At 47.4% G+C, this 17,213-nt stretch overlaps 1 protein-coding gene across 1 annotated transcript in view; it reads left to right on the top strand.

Moving 5' to 3' along the window:
• ZFHX3 (zinc finger homeobox 3) overlaps positions 1-17,213 on the top strand; it is a 296,214-nt gene that overhangs the window by 179,948 nt on the left and 99,053 nt on the right. The window contains exon 5 of the mRNA XM_081512565.1: positions 15,815-15,919. Within this exon, the coding sequence (XP_081368691.1) occupies positions 15,815-15,919 (105 nt within the window). The remainder of the gene's footprint in view (positions 1-15,814; positions 15,920-17,213) is intronic.

The raw sequence follows: 17,213 nt of genomic DNA, 5'->3' as shown, positions 1-17,213 counted from the left end.
GACGTGGAGCCTGGGAGCCCACGGGGTGGGGTGGGTGGAGGGTCGGGGGAGACTGGAGGGCCCACATCAGCTAGACTCAGGGCCAGGTGTGGCTGTAGCCCCACAGCCTGGCGGCAGGTGCTGGGCTGTCCCCGTGCATGTGATTCCTTAATTACAGAGCCTTTCATTGACTCGGCCGCACCGTGCTGGTGAACTGAGTCTGGGGAGAAGAGCACATAATTGAGGGAAATAAATTCCCATCACAGGCCTGGCTGCAGCCAGAAGTGAGAGTCCACCTGTGTGTGTGCGTGCATGTATGGCAGTAGGTGGGCAGGTGTTCACTTTCTTCCCTGGATGCACCTCCCCTGCCCTCCTTCCCTTCCAGAACCTTCCCGGCCCTGCCTCTGTGTCCCCTGCTTGGAGCCTCTTGTGTCCTGTGCCACAGTCACTGCATCACCCTGAGGGACATGAGCCTGCCGGGGGGGGCTGGGGGAGGCGCGCCTGTTCACACACCTATCGTTTCGCTCGTTCAATCCATCTCCCTTCGTCCGTTTGTTTGTTCACCTTCAGCGCTGTCTGCGCTCTCTGCTTAGATCTCCGTGAAGACAGCGAGCAGGGAGCTATGGGGCTGCCCTTCTTAATTGAAATCGCATTTCATTCAACTGGGAAATGAGGCAGAGGAGGGGGTGGGGCGCATTTCCACCAGCAGCCGATTCGACAGGAGGCCATGCTTGAAGATAACCAGCCCACGAACACACAGCACATCTCGGAAAAGAATTTAGGAACTAGAGCTATTTGCATAAAAATAAACTAAAAACCACATAACCAGCCACATGGTTTTAACCACCACCACAGAAAGAAAAAGTCCTACTGTAATGCATTTTCTCAAAACTAGGAAATTAGTGGCTCAGGTCACCAGGGCATCTGAAGCTGGTCATTACTAATCAGTTGTTTACAGCAAAGAGATTTTTCTTCGTCTCTCCCAGTGTTTTCTGGGCCTTCAAAAGCATTTCCTGGAATCCTGAGTGAAGTCGGTGTGTGTGCTGGAGACTGGTGATGCGCTGGGATGGCGGGTTGCCTCAGTGACGAAGAAGCCTGGGTGGCGTGAAGGCGGAGCAGAGAGAAATGGAGGGCCCTCACTTGACACCCTCTGACCTCAGCCAGTGGAGCTGAATGCTGGAGAGCCAGGACTGAAATTGCAGTCACTTTAGATTATTTGGAGTAAGGAGAGGCAGGGGAAAAAGGGTCTGTTGACTACAGGAAGCTGAATTCTTCCTCTGCTGAAAAGCTTATTAGTGGAAGGGGAAAAAGCAATTACTTGGCTTTTGCGAGTTCTCTCTGGCAGGGATCTGGGGCCGCAGTGGCCCCTTGGCCCTCCCCCTGGAGCCAGAGACTCTCAGCCAGGCGCCCACCTGAGCCATTCTGGGACAGTGCTTCTGGGATCCCCCTCTTCCAGAAAGAGCATGGCAGGAGGACAGATAGAGAAGGAGAGGGAAGATGGTGAATGGGAGGAGACAGAGAGAGGCAGTCTTGTCTGGTCTCTAACGTGATACTTTTCTTTAGGTACCACGTTGCCACTGACAAGAAGTTAACAGGGCACTATTTGCTTAGAAACATGGATACTTGTGTTCTTAGGGGCTGGTTTTTGGTTCATTTTGGTTAGGGTGAGACCATTTTATCCATGCTGTGTCTTTTGTCTCATCATTTAAAGGACAACTGGAAGTTGCTTTGAACCACTGTGGTACCGCTATTAGAATCCATTTTCCTCATCATCACAGCTTTAATTGAGGAATGTTCCCAAGGAGCAGGCTGCCCACTCTCCTCATGTTTGGCTGTGCAGGTGTCATCACGTTCATGACCGCTTGGTCCCTCTGTGGCTGGTGCCCTTAGGCCTCACTTGGAGACCCTCGTTTGGGCTGCCTCACTGAGTGGTCTTGGAGCCCTTCCCTTCTCCACGTCCTGGTCTCCCAGTTTGTAGAACTGAGGTGCTGCAGCTCCTCCAAATCCCTCTAAACAAAGGCAGGTCCTTTTGATGACTGGGTTGCTGCAAACGCCATTATTTCTCTTTCCTGAGCCTGTTTTTACCGTGTTCATGCTTTTATGCCTTCTCTTGTTTGGACTACCCTACCTATCTTATCTTTTACACATTTACATTTATATCCTTTTAGAATTTCTAAAGCACATATATTTTTTATTTAACCACCTTAATGGTATTGAAGAAATTTTACATGCCTCGATTTTTTAGTCCATTGACTCATTTGTCTTTCTTGCTTTTGTCTCCGTTCTTCCACTTATTTCTCTTTAAGGCCCGGTTTTCAGTCATTTCCCTTCTAGAACAGCTCCTGTGCTTTCCAACCTGTCACCAAAGGTTTTTAGTAGTTGAGTCAGTTCATAGACTCTTTTCAGAAATTGATTTTTTTTCCTGCTGTAATATGTATTTAATTTTAAGATATACTCTCACCTAGGTTATTTTTTTTAATTCATTTATTTTTAATTGGAGGATAATTGCTTTATAATATTGTGATGATTTCTGCCATACATCAACATGAATCGCCACAGGTATACATATGTCCCTTCCCTCCTGAACCTCCCTCCCACCTCCCTTCCCATCCCACCCCTCCAGTTGTCACAGAGCACCACTTTGAGCTCTCTGAATCATACAGCAAATTCTCACTGGCTATCTGTTTTACAAATGGTATACATGTATTTGTTTCCATAGTACTCTCTCCGTTCATCCCACCCCGTGTCCACAAGTCTGTTCTCTATGTCTGCATCTCCATTCCTACCCTGCAAATAGGTTTATCAGTACCAGCTTTCTAGAGTTACATATATATGTGTGTTAATATATGATTTTTATTTTTCTGACATTACTTCACTCTGTATAATAGGCTCTAGGTCCTCCACCTCATTAGAACTGACACAAAACGTGTTCCTTTTTATGACTGAGTAATATTCCACTGTATATATGTACCACGGTTTCTTTATCTATTCATCTGTTGATGGACATCTAGGTTGCTTCCATGTCCTAGCTATCGTAAGTAGTGCTGCAATGAACACTGGTTACCTAGGTTATTTATTTTTTACATTTCTCTTTGGTTACTAAGTCCTCCTCTTCACTCCTCCTCCTTTCTGTGTTTAAAGATGTTGCTCCCTAAGTGAGGAATTATTCAGTTTTTCTTCCTAATCATGGGACCATCTAATCTTTAATATTGCTTTGTTTTTTGACTACTTTTCATTCACACCTTTGACTGGTTTTTACTACTTTTCTTCCTGTAAATATTGGCCTTACAGAATGAAGCAAAAATGTTTTTTTCTTGGTGAAGGTTCCTTTCCTTATTGGCTCTGCATAGGATCCATAATTCACTTAAAAAAATTATCCACTTCTGAAAGTTTGGGTAGGATTCTAACTTAAGCATTTCCCCTTCTGGTACTTTCCCCAGTTGCAGTATGCACACAGAAGAACTTAAACCTCCAGAATTGTTTCTTTAAAATGTAACTGTGGGCTACAGACTTTATCCCAACTGTCCCAGAAACCGTTTGTCACAGAATTGTGCTTTCTGCCCAGATCCTTGTTGACATTCTCATGTCATGGCAGCATTTTCATTCTCTTTGAGTTCGTGTTTTAGTTGTTTACAAATCTCCCCGCCATTAAAGAGAATGGGTGTGAGTCTAGAATTTAAATTCTTTGTTTGCCTTGATGACCATAACTGTGTGTCTTTGTGCCTTGAGATATATTGCTGTATAAACTTGGGGGTATATAGTGGGTGCCTTGCTTTTTAAAGAATACCAGCCTGTTCTTAGGTCTAAGAAACATCCAATGGGAAGTAAAGCTGAATAGATGATCACAGGGTCCTAAGGCTGAGACTAAAATACAGTTAGTACCTCTGGCAGATTCCTGGATGGGTTGCTGTAGCTAAAATCACTGTGAGAAGGCAGGTGTGTGTGTGGGGGGGTGGGGGGTGTTGTCAAACCCTAGAAAAGGACCATTTCATTGTATAGGATCCAGATTTTTAAAATATAGAGTCTTTGTATTCAGCCATTGGCATAGCTCTGGAAGTTTCTCAAAAGGAAGAAGAAGATCCAAGAATTTTCTTTTTCCCTTTGTACACAAAAGAGCTGTACAAGGTGCATGCTAAAAATGCATGATGATGTATTAATCCTGGTGTGGCTGGCTAATACAGTGTTTACGAATTTTGCTTGTATGTTCATGAGTTAGATTTGTCTGTAATTTTTTCCCCGTAATGCCTTTGTCAAGTTTTGTCATAAACGTTATGCTGGCATAATAAAATGGCGAGCTTTAAAAAAAAAATGACCACAATTTAGCAGTTCCATCTGCTTTTTCTCTCGTTAATTGCAGGAAAGCTCTTGAACATAAATCTCTGGGTTTTCTCTTCACCTCGACTTCCTGCTTCACTTTGCAGTTTCCTAGGAAATGTCAACTGAAACACGTTGCTTCTGTCGCCCGGTTGTTTCAGACTGAAGCACGTTTGGGGACTTGATGGTTTTGGGGGGCCGGCCCAGTTTTGGACTTTCCATGTGGAGGCGCACCCCTCGATATCTTGAGTGTGACTGTAAATGCTCACAGCAGAGACAGGCTCTTCACCGCTTGCACCAGGCCGTGAACCTGCGGTAGGCACCCAGGGACCCCAGGCGTGAAAGGAGGGGTGAAGCTGTCCTGAATCACCTCCGGCTTCATGTGAGTTTTAAGGCTGCATTCTGGGACATGCCAGGCCATTACACATGCAGCGACCTTTGCGCAGCTTGGGTCTGGCCAAAAGAGGGCAGGGTGAGCCAGTGCTTTTCTGGGCACAGCATTGTCTGAAGTTGGCCTGATGTCTGTTTCCCAGATTTGGTTTGGAAAGTGTAAGCCTTTGTTTGTGCTTTGTTTTTATGAATCAGCTGGTTTTCCCAGCTGTGCATATAAGTGGCTTATGATCATGCAAAATGAAGCTCATTGACAATCAGCCCCTCACACCGCCCTCCACAGACAAGCGTAGACTAATATTTCTGTGTGCACCCTGTGCTTCACAGGGCAAAGCTCTTTCCTTAATAGGCTGGAGCCCCTTTGGACGGTATGGACATCAGAGTGAAGCCACAAAGGGGCTGGAAACTCAAGTCCTCCATTTGTGTGTTGTGTGACTCCAGCCCCTGGTGTCATGGTTTTATCTTTTTCAGTTGACTGCTATTTGTTTTGGTGGCCAGAAACAAAATGTTCACCTGTGTTTCTTTTGGTTTGCTTTTTCGCATGTCCAGGCCCCCAGTATTCCATCTTTTCCTTCAGTGTTGTCAAATTCTGTCTTCCCCGCACTGTAACGCCTCGGGTCTACATGGTCACCCCTCACCCCATTCCTTCATTCCGGTATAGATTGCGTCCATCAGCAATGGCATTCCCGTTATGAGAGCCCTCCCACAAGGTTCACTTATACCCATTAGGTTCTAATCACCATCATCTAATATCACTTCTGGTACATCCTGTTCGTTTCCCATACACCTTCATTTGTATATACTTACATACACTTCTAAGCCTGCCTTGATTTTTTTTTTTTTTAATCTATGTAATTCTAACATTTTTTCATGTAAAAATAAATAAGTTAGGAAACATATCATATATATGTATATGTATATATTTTTTACATTAAACATAAGATCTCTCTCTGACAAGCCTGGTCAGTTTTGACTCAGAAGGTGATACCAGCCTTCTTTAATGGAAACTGTTAATTTTTTCTTTTTTATTTACATGCTTTCTATCACTCATGTGTGTTTATCCGTCTTGTCTTAACTCTCCAACCGTGGAAGCCTGGCAGTGTTTATTTCAAACAGGGTGTTATTGAAAGACAGATGCTTGTAGGGACTGCTCAGGCCTCACACCTGGAATGTTAAAAAGCTTTCAGGCAGATCAGTTGAGTTGAAAAACGTCCCTTTCCATGGGGGGGAATGGGTGAGGGGGGAAGCAGTACCCCACCTGAGAGCTTCGCTTCCTCACCCTCATGTGGTCATGACCCCCCCACCCCACCCCCACTTCTAACTTACATCCACATCCTCAGAGGATGCTTTCAAATCCACAAAATGGTTTATTCCGAAGAGTGAGCTTAGGAGGCCCTTTTTCCTCCATCAAGACCCATCCCCCCTCCTGCTCACCCTGGCTTTTCTCACCTTTGCCTATCGAAGATTCTGCCCTTAAGACGGGGCCGTTGACTCTCCATCATCCTCTTTCTCGTAGCAGTCCACTGAGTTAGAATCATTATTTTTCTCCATGACTTTGTCTTTAATGGAAGGAGGGGAAAACCAGCCTTCTTGGTTTCAAGGACCTTTCTATTTTGCTTGCCCCCTTCTTTCCAGAACATTCCAGTTTGGTGCGAGGTTAAGCTGTGCAAAATACTGTTTGAAAGAAGGGAGAGAAAGAGAAAAAGGCTTGTCAAAATGCATTTGTTAGATCACATTTTAAACGAAGTACAATTGAAGGTAGTTTTTGTCCAAGGAAAGGAAAAACCCCTGCAAATGCGCTGAGCTCCCAGAGAGCGCACCTCCTTTGTCGTCGCCCTGACATTGAAGTGTAATTTTTCATGGTTATTTGGACTGGAAAATGGTGGGGAGGGGGGGAGAGATGGGCTTGTGATTATTTCCCATAAATGACAACACAATCACATCACGCTCCGCTACAAACATGCTCGGGGAGTTTGCCTTTTTTTTACATTTCATGTGTGGAAGTCGCAGCAGCAGCCAGGGCTCCGTAGAAACCCAAGGGGATTAATCCCCCTGAACCCGGTGTTCCTCAGAGTTCCGGCACAGAGCTGGGTTTCTGGTTTAGCGCGGGTTCCCCAACCAAGTCAGGGCTGGGTTTGGTATTTTAAAACCCAGAACGCACATCTTTCAGTTATTTAAAAAAGAAAAAAAAAAATCTTCCTGGGAACAGCCACCAGGCGAGTCAGCGACACGTTCGCTCGTTCCGGCGTGCTTTGTCACCGCACGCGGCTTTCATCCTTTCTGCGTTTCCGCAGGGGGCAGCCCAGGTGCTTTGGCTGAGAACACAGATAAATGGAGCCGGTTGCAATCCCGGCTCTAGGCGTTTCCTCCCTTTTTCTCCTCTCGTGACCCCCACCCACCCCCTTAATTCCAGCGAGGTTTTGACAAACTGTTCAAATGACCGAATGGCCTGGCCTGGAAGTGGGAAACTGGCAGGACCCTGGCAGGCGACGGTGCTGTGTGCGCAGCCCAGGGCGGGCGGTGTGCTCCAGATGGCCCAGGAGATGCCCCCGCGTATACACGCTCACGATGGACATGAAGCACGCCCGTGTGGAGCTCCCCCAGGCGAGCCTTCAGGGCCTCACCTTCTCCAGCAGGGGCTGTGGCCCCCTCCTGTCCATGCTCACGTCAGAGGTGAAGCACGTGGGCGCAGGGCTCCCCCAGGCGAGCCTTCGGGGCCTCACCTTCTCCGGCAGGGGCTGTGCACACAGGCTGCAGCTTCCCAGGCTCCCTCAGACCGCCCAAGCCCCATTTTTCTTGTTTCTATAAACAGTGGCAAGATCTTCAAATATACAAAAGCATAAATGGTCTCTATTCTCCAATTAGTCATTTTAATAATACCCGGCATTGCCTTCAGTGTTGACTCTTGCAGCCTGGTGCCAAAGCCAGGGGTGGTGGGGCGGGGGCGGGAGAGAGGGGCCTGGCCAAGGGGGCCGCTTGCTCCCTCCCCCGGGCCCGTGTTGAGGTTACTGGGCCTTCACCGCCTCGCAGGCTCGGTCCAGAGACTCTGGGCCCAGCGGCCCCCAGTATACTTGGTGAATGAACCCAGCAATGAAAAAAAAATTCTTGTGGAAAAATGATCACTGAAAGGAAAAGAATATGTCACTGGAGGGTGGGAGTGGGTCTGAGGTTCTCCGTGTCCTCTGTTCCTCTCCTCCTCACATCCTCTTATATCTCAGAGGACCGGAACTTGTTTTTATAAACGTCATCTTCCAGAGGGCAGTTTCATTTAAAACAGCTAGTTAGCACTTTGGTCACTTTTTTTTTTTTAAAGCTCCTTGGGGTGGGAAGATACTTGTGGCTGACTGGCGACCCTTCACTCCAGTGGGTGGAGAAGGGTCTTCACCAAGATGGCCTGGCCGGCAGAGAGCTTAGATGAGGGGAAAAATGGGAAATGCTAAGGACAAGGGTGACCTGGAGGGGGAGACACACACCTCCTCCCCCCTCCCCCGCCACCTGTCCCGTGCTGTGTGCTCCAGACTCGGGCAGGCTGGGGGGCAGGAGGTCCGAGTGCTTGGCATCCGCCCTGAGAACGTACTTGTCACCAAACGCCTTAGTCTCTGTTAGCGCCCTGGAATTCTCCTGTTTCTGGAAAACAAATGGCAACATACCTGAGAAGGTGGGAAAACATTCCAGTTCCCCAATGCATGAAGCAGCACTCCAGTTTGGGGCTCCCGCCTGCTCCCCCTTCTTACCGTCATCCTTCACCCCTGTAAGGATTCCCACCTGGGCTCTCACAGTCGCTCAGAATGTTTCACTCACCAGCTTTGATTTAGATTGTGGACCCTTCATCTTGTGATTTGACTTCTTCCTCAAGTAATTTCTACCCTGTTAAGATGTAGGAGACAGAATGGCCAAAGTTTGCCAACAATTAAAAATAATATTCAGACGGATCCTCCACAGAGGACCTCCAGGAAGGTGTGGAAGTTCCCTCTTTTGTGTGCATAGTGAGAACGTGCAGTCACCTCCACCACGATGTTAGGTCTAAGGACTGGGGTGTTAGAAGAACAATTTGCATTTGTGGTAGGCAGAAAACCACCTGATTTAAGGGAAATTTTCTGAGGCTGTGGTATTGTCACTCAGAAGACCTAATTGCTTGAACTACCTCTCAGGCAGTTTCCAACCATGTTATCGGGGATGGAAAGACCCCATGGAGTAAAACCACAGCATCAACATTTGAAAAAGTGTGTTTGGGGACGTTGTGGAGTAGGATATTAACATCCTGAGTCTGGGAGTCACTGTGTGTTTGAGGTGTAGCCCAGGGCACATGGAATGTCACCTACTATAGGACCTGAGGTCACTGTTCAATGGGATCACACTTGCCAAAGTGTTAAGAGGGAGAATGGCTCAGTTAGCCACCCACCCCAGTAAGTGCGGCCACAAGCACCTCACCGCTCCCTCCACGGCCTAGAGAGGGTGACGAGCTGGGGGCAGCAGAGCCATCCGTCCGTCAGCATTGCAGGTCACATCCTGTTACAAGTTATTCTTGCAGCAGAACTTTAATGCACTGGATATTATTCAAAATAAGTGGTCTAGACCTTAGCCATCATCTTTCATATCGTAGATTGATTTGGCCTCTGTCTGCAAAATAAAGCATGTATACTTTTGTAGAATATGTCCAGCCATTAGAGGTTTCCTGTGGAACCACAAAGGACCAAAAGGGTTGGGCAAGCTGGACTGTTTGGCCTTCATTCTCCAGTTGTTCCATTTGGTCCTACAAGAGGACAGGGATCGGCCAAGGTGTCCTGTGCGGTGAGTCTTTAGTTACAGGTACAAGGGGATAAGACACAGTGATGGAATCCCCTAGCCATCCACCATGGAGGCTCCAGTACAAGTGGCTGCCACCCTCCGCATCCATCCTGCTGGTCAGAGCATGCCAGACCTTTCCTGCCTGCTTCGGTGCTTGTCCTTGGTTAATTAGGTTGAAAATGGGAAAAGGAAAAGCTTGAACCCTATCTTCAAAGTAAGCAGATTGGTTATTTTGTTTTTCAAAGAAGAGGTCCAATATACAATTAAAACTTGTTTCTGGTAACCCTCATTCCAGGAAAGATGAGCTTTTAACAAAAGGCTTTTGACAGCTGCAGGCTATTTCATTTTTTTTAATGCCGAATGAAAAATCAATACATTTTTCTGGGTTATACATATTCAGAACAGGACTGATATTTCCATTATAATGGAAAGTGGGTGTCTGCGCATCTCGCCTGTCAGAGCTGCACCCGCGCGTTTTCCAAGCCACTGCTAAATATTTCAAACCTGATTTGATTGTGGTTCATGACAGCTAATGTTTCTCAGCTCTTGAGCCTGCCGACAGGCAAACGCACTTTAGTTCACCCCCCACCCTCAAACGTAGCCCCCCCCAAAGAAAAAGGAAAGAATAATTTCATTCTTCAGTGTAGCAGTGTATTCTTTAAGTAATGTGATCGCCTGAGTTCTGGGAACAGCACCCTGGTTCTTAGAATTTCCAAATTCCTATCATCAAGGCCCCATGGCAGGGCTTTGTCAGGTTTGGAGGAAGGTTTGACTTAGTCTTCCCTGATAGCTCAGTTGGTAAAGAATCCGCCTGCAATGCAGGAGACCCTGGTTTGATTCCTGGGTTGGGAAGATCCACTGGAGAAGGGATAGGCTACCCACTCCAGTATTCTTGGGCTTACCTTGTGGCTCAGCTGGTAAAGAATCTACCTGCAATGCGGAAGACCTGAGTTAGATCCTTGTGTTGGGAAGATCCCCTGGAGAAGAGAAAGGCTACCCACTCCAGTATTCTGGCCTGGAGAATTCCATAGACTGTATAGTCCATAGGGTCGCAAAGAGTAGGACACGACTGAGTGACTTTCACTTTGACTTAGTCCACTTTATCCTGTTAAAGAGTCAGGAACAGTTAGGACTAGTCTCAAGTGTTGACGGACTCCCCTTCCTTCAAGCCTGTGATTTGTAAAATACTCCCCTTGGCCCTAGTTATTTGGTGAACGGCGTCCTTTTTCAGCAAAGGGTGTGTCTTGGGTGACACACTCAGTGCATGGTGGCAGGTGCTGACTTCGTGCTCATGCCACCTCTGTTTTTGCTTCTGCCTCATGCTCCTTCCACAAACCAGTTCCAAGTGGTTCATAAAATTGTTGCAAATCCACATGGGGTTGCTAGTTGGCACACGCACCTCCTTCAGAAGCAGACATTACCACAAATTGGGAAAATCGTACAGTCACCTTCACCAACGTGATGAGTGTAAGGTGTGTTGAGAGAACAGTGTGCACTTGTGGCAAGAAAGCCACCTTAATTGAAGGGACATTTTCTGGAGCTGTGGTATCATCACCCCCCGCCCCCAAATCTATGCTGCCCTCGAAACCCTTCCCTTTTAGAATGTATTATCTGCTGAAATGGGGCTTCCCTGGTGGCTCAGCGGTAAAGCATCTGTGTGTAATGCAGGCGACCAGGGTTCAATCCTTGTGCTGGGAAGATCCCTTGGAGAAGGAAATGGCAACCCACTTCAGTGTTCTTGCCTGAAGAATCCCATGGACAGAGGAGCCTGGCAGGCTGCAGTCCATGGGGTCACAAAGAGTCGGACATGACTGAGTGACTAAACAACAACATTTGCTGAAACCCTCATACCTGAGGGCTCTGCCCTTAACCAGCAGACATGAGTGAGTGCTATCTGGGAGAAACAGTTGTACAAAGAGGTAGTGATGGAAATAAGTTTTTGAAAGGCCTTCAGCCAGTGTTTTATGTGAAAACTGAAGGCAGAAGGGACACCAGAGGACCTCACAATTATTGGAGATTTGCTTCCGTTTCCCTGAACCCTTTAAAATGAAAATACACCCGAACAGGAGGGGTGCTCTGGTCTGAGGGCTGCTGTGGAGTGTATCCATGAGGGTGGGCATCTGCAAGGGGTTTGCAGGCACAGCCTCTGGAGTCTTGTGAGCAGTAGGCCATCTCATCTATCTGAGACGTGCAGGGCCTGCTGCTCTGGCTGGAACAGGCCAGGCATGGGGGGCAGAGATGACCTCCTCACCCAGTCCCTGGCTGTGCCCCTGAGAAAGCATTCCTGGTGTGTTCCGGTTGGGTTCTGAAATAGCGTTCAACTCTTTGGGGAGAAGATGGTTTTGATTTGTCTTTTTTTTTTTTTTTTTGGCCTTAAAAATGGCACAGTGGCTGTTGTGTTTCTTGGGGATGAAAAGTAACTTTGTCTTCTGAGGGAAAGACAGGATTTTCCAGATAAAACTGGATCATCGTCCGTCAGGTCTTCACTTGTTTTCACCATCTGTCAGTAGCTGACATTACAGGGGGGAGAAAAAACAACTTCTGTAGAGACCCCGGCCAGTTGCCACTGACTTCACTGTGGGGGAGAAATGCGTTCCGTGAACACCTCCCCTCTGCTCTGTGCTCTGTGAGCATGTGGGTATCAAATACACATTCCTAAAGGGAGTGTGGGCTACCCGGCAAGCCCCAGGGACTCAGAGCTGGACGCCATCCTGCCCCTGGCTCCCACACGCTCCCAGAGCACGGAGCCCCAGGCCCTGCCCGTGGATGCCCAAGGCCCGGTCTTAGTGACGATGCTGGAGACTTTGGGGACCAACAAAACAGACCCTGTCTGCATAGCACTGTGGGGCCGAGCTGTCCAGACGAATTCATAGTTTACATCTCTGTTTTTTAATCATATCTCTACCTTTATTTGTATTCAGAGCTCACAGTTTTCTGGTTACTGTCAGCCTGGGCTTTCATCCATTTTAAAGAGCTATTTTTCCTCTTGCTGTTGATGATGATGGTATAAAGACAGATGGTGTAACTGCTTATGAATGTCCTATTTTATTTCCCCAGGACCAGACAGTTCACTTGAAGACATATATTATTTCCACATGCTCAGGTTAGGCGGCCCAGACAGTGTCTGCCTCCTGCAGCTAGCTGCCCTTCCAGGGCTCGCCTTGCAGAGGGCGACACCTGTAGGTCACATGCGGAACTACAGGGAAGCACCTACCGGGCTGAATGGGACCTGGTTTTCTGGCTGGGGGTGAGGACACTGCTGCTGCTGCTGCTGCTGCTGCTAAGTCGCTTCAGTCGTGTCCGACTCTGTGCGACCCCACAGACGGCAGCCCACCAGGCTCTGCCGTCCCTGGGATTCTCCAGGCAAGAACACTGGAGTGGGTTGCCATTTCCTTCTCCAATGCGTAAAAGTGAAAAGTGAAAGTAGCCGCTCAGTCGTTTCTGACTCTTTGCGACCCCATGGACTGTAGCCTACTAGGCTCCTCCGTCCATGGGATTTTCCAGGCAAGAGTACTGAAGTGGGTTGCCATTGCCTTCTCCGGAGGACACTGATCTGCCCATAAAGGAAGCTGGCTTGTCCTGGAGTTTCTTAATCATTTCTTCTTCCACAAAGCATACAACAGATTTGTGGTGTTTAATATATCAGAAATTATAATATTAAATCTAAAAACTCAGAGAGAAGGGGAAAATGAAAGTGAAGTCATTCAGTCATGTCTGACTCTTTGAGACCCAATGAACTGCCAGGCTCCTCTGTCTGTGGGATTTTCCAGGCAGGAATACTGGAGTGGGTTGCCACTTCCTTCTCCAGGGGATCTTCCTGACCCAGGGATCGAACCCGAGTTTCCTGCACTGCAGGCAGGCTCTTTACCATCTGAGCCACTAGGGAATCCCTTTCAAGAGAAGACTTGATTTTTAAATCTTTAAGAAGAAAAAGAGATGCAAAAGAAATTCCTGAGTCAACCTTGGTCATTCACCCTCTCACTGGAGCTTGGTCACCGTCACTTTTCCACTCTTAGCAGAGCAGGGAGGGAAGAAAGCAGAGACCCAAGCGGGCTCACAGAACAAGGGCCTGGGAACAGTCACAAAGCGCCATGTGGTTTCCTTGCTTGTTGCATGAATGACGTGCTTATTCTTCAGTCTGTCTCTGGATGGATTTGTTTGAAAAGATTCAAAGAGCTGAGGTCAGTGCCAGAGTGACCATGAATCCTTAACTCTTTGCTTGGATGGCTCAGCCCACATATTGCACAGGAGAGGGGCGCTGGCCTTGGATCTGGCCTCCCAGGGCTGAATTCCTTCCCACCTCTGCAGAGCAGCACCTTCTGACACTGCTCATCACATCAGCGTGTCCCCTGTGTGTAGGTGTCAGACTCACTCCACCTGGGGTGGTGTGTGTGTCCTAGAGAGGAGGGGACATCTCTTTGCATAATCGCATTTGATGAATGTATGGGTACTTGCAAGTATTTTGTATCACAGGATGTATTTGGGCAAATGAGTATATTTTAAGAGACCTAGCTACTTTGGGTAGACCCAACTTAATTCTGATCAACTGAATGCTGGTATCACCTTTCAGAGATGGATTTTATAATTATAGTGCTGAACGATTTAATCAAAAGCCAAAAATATGCATTGACTATTCGGCCTGAATTAAGATGGCACCTATAGCATACTGTGTAACTTGTTTATTATTGCTCAGCTAACACTTTGTATGTATTTTTTTCCTCCACTAAAGGCTGTAGTGTGTTAATATGGTGCTGTATATCTGACTGACTTCAAACCATGGTTGCATGCTTTTTCTTTGTTTGAACTAAGGGTGGGTGTGGAAAGACTTGATGTTAACTTGACTGTGCAGTGAGACAGAAAGGTGACATAGAAATTATTTGCGGAAGCCTCTTAGTTGAAGAGGAAAACAAGCAGTATCTCCTCTCATGCGTGTTCCCCATGACTGACTCTTATATGCCCTCTCAGCGGTAATGAAGAGATGTTCCCCGACCTCTAGTTCCATCTTCCAGCTCTTGGTCTTTCATTGTCTTTTGGGGGAGAGTTAGGAAAATCTGGCTCTAAATAGATACTTTCTTCAAGTGTTTCATAAATCCTCTGAGGTCAGTTTACTTTGAACTCTTTTTATTCCCTTTTATGAGATGAAATGCAGACACTATTTTCTGGAGGGTTGTTAGTGTCATACCTTGAAATGTTGAAAAGTGGAGTTGGGGCTAGAGAGACCTAGGATGATGTTGGAATAACCCCAGGTCTGTGGGCCAACACCCTTAGTCCCATGGATCTCGTCTAGCAATGGCCTTGGGTGACAGACGTGGGCTTCAGTGTCTCCACACCCAGGAAGGTGTGCTCTTCAAAGTCTAATGATTTCATCATCAACCTACTTTGGTTTGCTCGCCTTATTCATTCATTTAGCCTGTTCTTACTGAATGTTTTAAATAATGGTCCATAGGGCCAGGAGAACAAATGAGAGATGCCCCACTTCCTTTCCCTCAGCGTCTAGAGTGTTTTACCCTCTTCGTCCCCACCTTCAGCAAGTGAGTGTCATTTTACTTTGTGATTAACCTCATGTTGGAAACGACCATTCTTTTTCCTTCACTAAAGTAGTGTGTGTTGAGCTGGAGAGAATCTCCTTGGTTTGTTTTAAGCCAGTGTTGGGTAGAGAATGGAATGACTTCAAACTGGAGAGTGTATGATTTGGATAAGGAATTGTTTCCCTTTTTCTACAGATCTAGCTTCTCACCACTGATGCCTGGCGAACCCATAGATGTTTGTTTCCTGGACCTCTTCACACTGATGAAATCATATCACTGATATTCTGTGACTCTTCAGAATATGAATGACTACAAAAAAATAAAAAAAAAAAAACCACCACAATCTGGCGGTGCTCAGGCACCACGAAGCCTTATGCGAGCTCTAGTTCAATGCCAGTTCTCAGTGTGGTCAGAGCCAGGCAAGAAGCAAGCCTGTAGCACTTTTTGCATCTGCAAGTGTTAAAGATTTGCATGTGATTTCAGAACTCAGTTGGAGTTATTTCCTCAACAGGATTGGCTTTTCAATAAGAAAAGCTCAAATGAGGTATTTGGAATCCATCTCAGAATACCGAGCGTCTGCAAATCTAGACCAAGTTGCAGTCTCCTGCCAGTGAGCGGGAAGGAAAGCTCCCACCACCACCCCCAAACCGTGCACATCCTTACTGCGGTCGGCCTCTCAGGGGTCACTGTGTGGCTGGGGGACAGTCGTTGGCTGCCTGCGTTTCATGGTGGGTACTTCTTTGGAGTAGCAGCCAAGAGTCCTCCATCTTCTGTCTACTTTTAGTCCTTGACGTTTTCGTTTTCTTCTCTTGCAGAAGCCATTGAAGATGTTGAAGGGCCCAGTGAAGCGGCTGCTGATCCCGAGGAGCTCGCTAAAGACCAGGAGAGTGGAGGCGAGAAGGACCAGAGCAAGTGGACAGGTAGCGTGTGTGGCTGCCCTCCAGCCTCCTTGTTTCTCTCCTGGAGGAGGGAGGCAAACAGGCCAGGGGGCAGGGGCAGCCTCGGTCCACTCGGAATGGCTCGGCTAGTTCTCTGCGGGTGGGAGACGGATTGTATCCTTGCTTTGTTGCAGTGGTCACCTTCCTTCTCCTATTACTTTACATTAAGGAATTTTAAAAGTTGCTTCAGTTGGCCACAAAGCCAGCTTATTGATCGAGCAGGCATCCAGGTGTCTGGCGCTTTTCTGGGGGCTACTGTGTTTTGGGGTCACATTTCCTTAGCACCTCCTCCCTGTTGTTGTTTTTGCCCTGGGTGTGATTCTTCCTCCATGGAAGGTCCAGGGCCCTGTCCCACTGCTCGCAAACCCACTGGAGGGACTTGCCGCATGGAACTTGATCAGGGTCACCCCCAAGTCTCTAAGGAGTCAGCAGTGTGGAGGGTGGGCTTCATCCTGCATTGGGGTCCCGGGCAGCCTCTTTGTATCCCTGGTGTCCTGCTTTGGCCCAAAGGGGAGGCAGATGGAGCGGCAAGGCAGGGGGACGTCTAAGCAAAAGCAGAGGAAATGGAAGAAGTTAGGAAAGGAAGTGCTGTTTCTGGAAAAGGTGATGTTGAGAGAAGTGGGGAGTGGCCTTCTCTCAGGATGATAGGGTTTCTGTATCGAGGGAGAGACTTGCTGAGACTTAGAGGAAAATCTTGGTCCTTTTTTGAGGAGGAGCAGATGGTTTCTGAGAAGACTTATCAGGCCAGAGACGTCTCCCAGAAACACCACCGTTATTAGAGGAGGTGATGTGACAAGCCACAAAAATCATTGCATTTGGTCAACCTGGTTCTTACTGCCTTCCATTATTAATATTGTAATACTTTTTTTTTTCTTTTGAGAAAATATTTGCCTTCTGGAGTCTGTATTGGTTGGGCCTTTGTTACTTTTCCAGGCATGACTGTTCTTAAATCACGTTCAGTGTTGGCCTTTACTATTTAAACAAGATACAGAATCTTGGAGGGAGGCCAGGGGAGAGCAATGAAAATGACTGAAGGCTGAGCAATACTGCCTGAGAAGAGGCTGAAGGAATCAGAGCTGTTCAGCCAAGAAAAGAGAAATTTGAGTGTGACAGCATCTAGGTATCGAGAGGGATGTGTCACTGTCCTGTTTCCTGGGCAGGTTTTCCCTTCCATGCTGCACATCATCCCCCTTTGCACTGGGTGCTGTGGTGTCCAGAGGCCTGTGCTCAAGCTAAAGCCAAGGGCCAGAGCGAGCCCCCTAGGACGATCTGGGAG

Source organism: Giraffa tippelskirchi, chromosome 7, assembly GCF_054371585.1.
Source record: "Giraffa tippelskirchi isolate mGirTip1 chromosome 7, T2T-mGirTip1v1.2.pri, whole genome shotgun sequence".
Lineage (NCBI taxonomy): Eukaryota > Metazoa > Chordata > Mammalia > Artiodactyla > Giraffidae > Giraffa > Giraffa tippelskirchi.
Note: the sequence above shows the minus strand (reverse complement) of the source record. Positions and strands in the feature narration are given on the sequence as shown.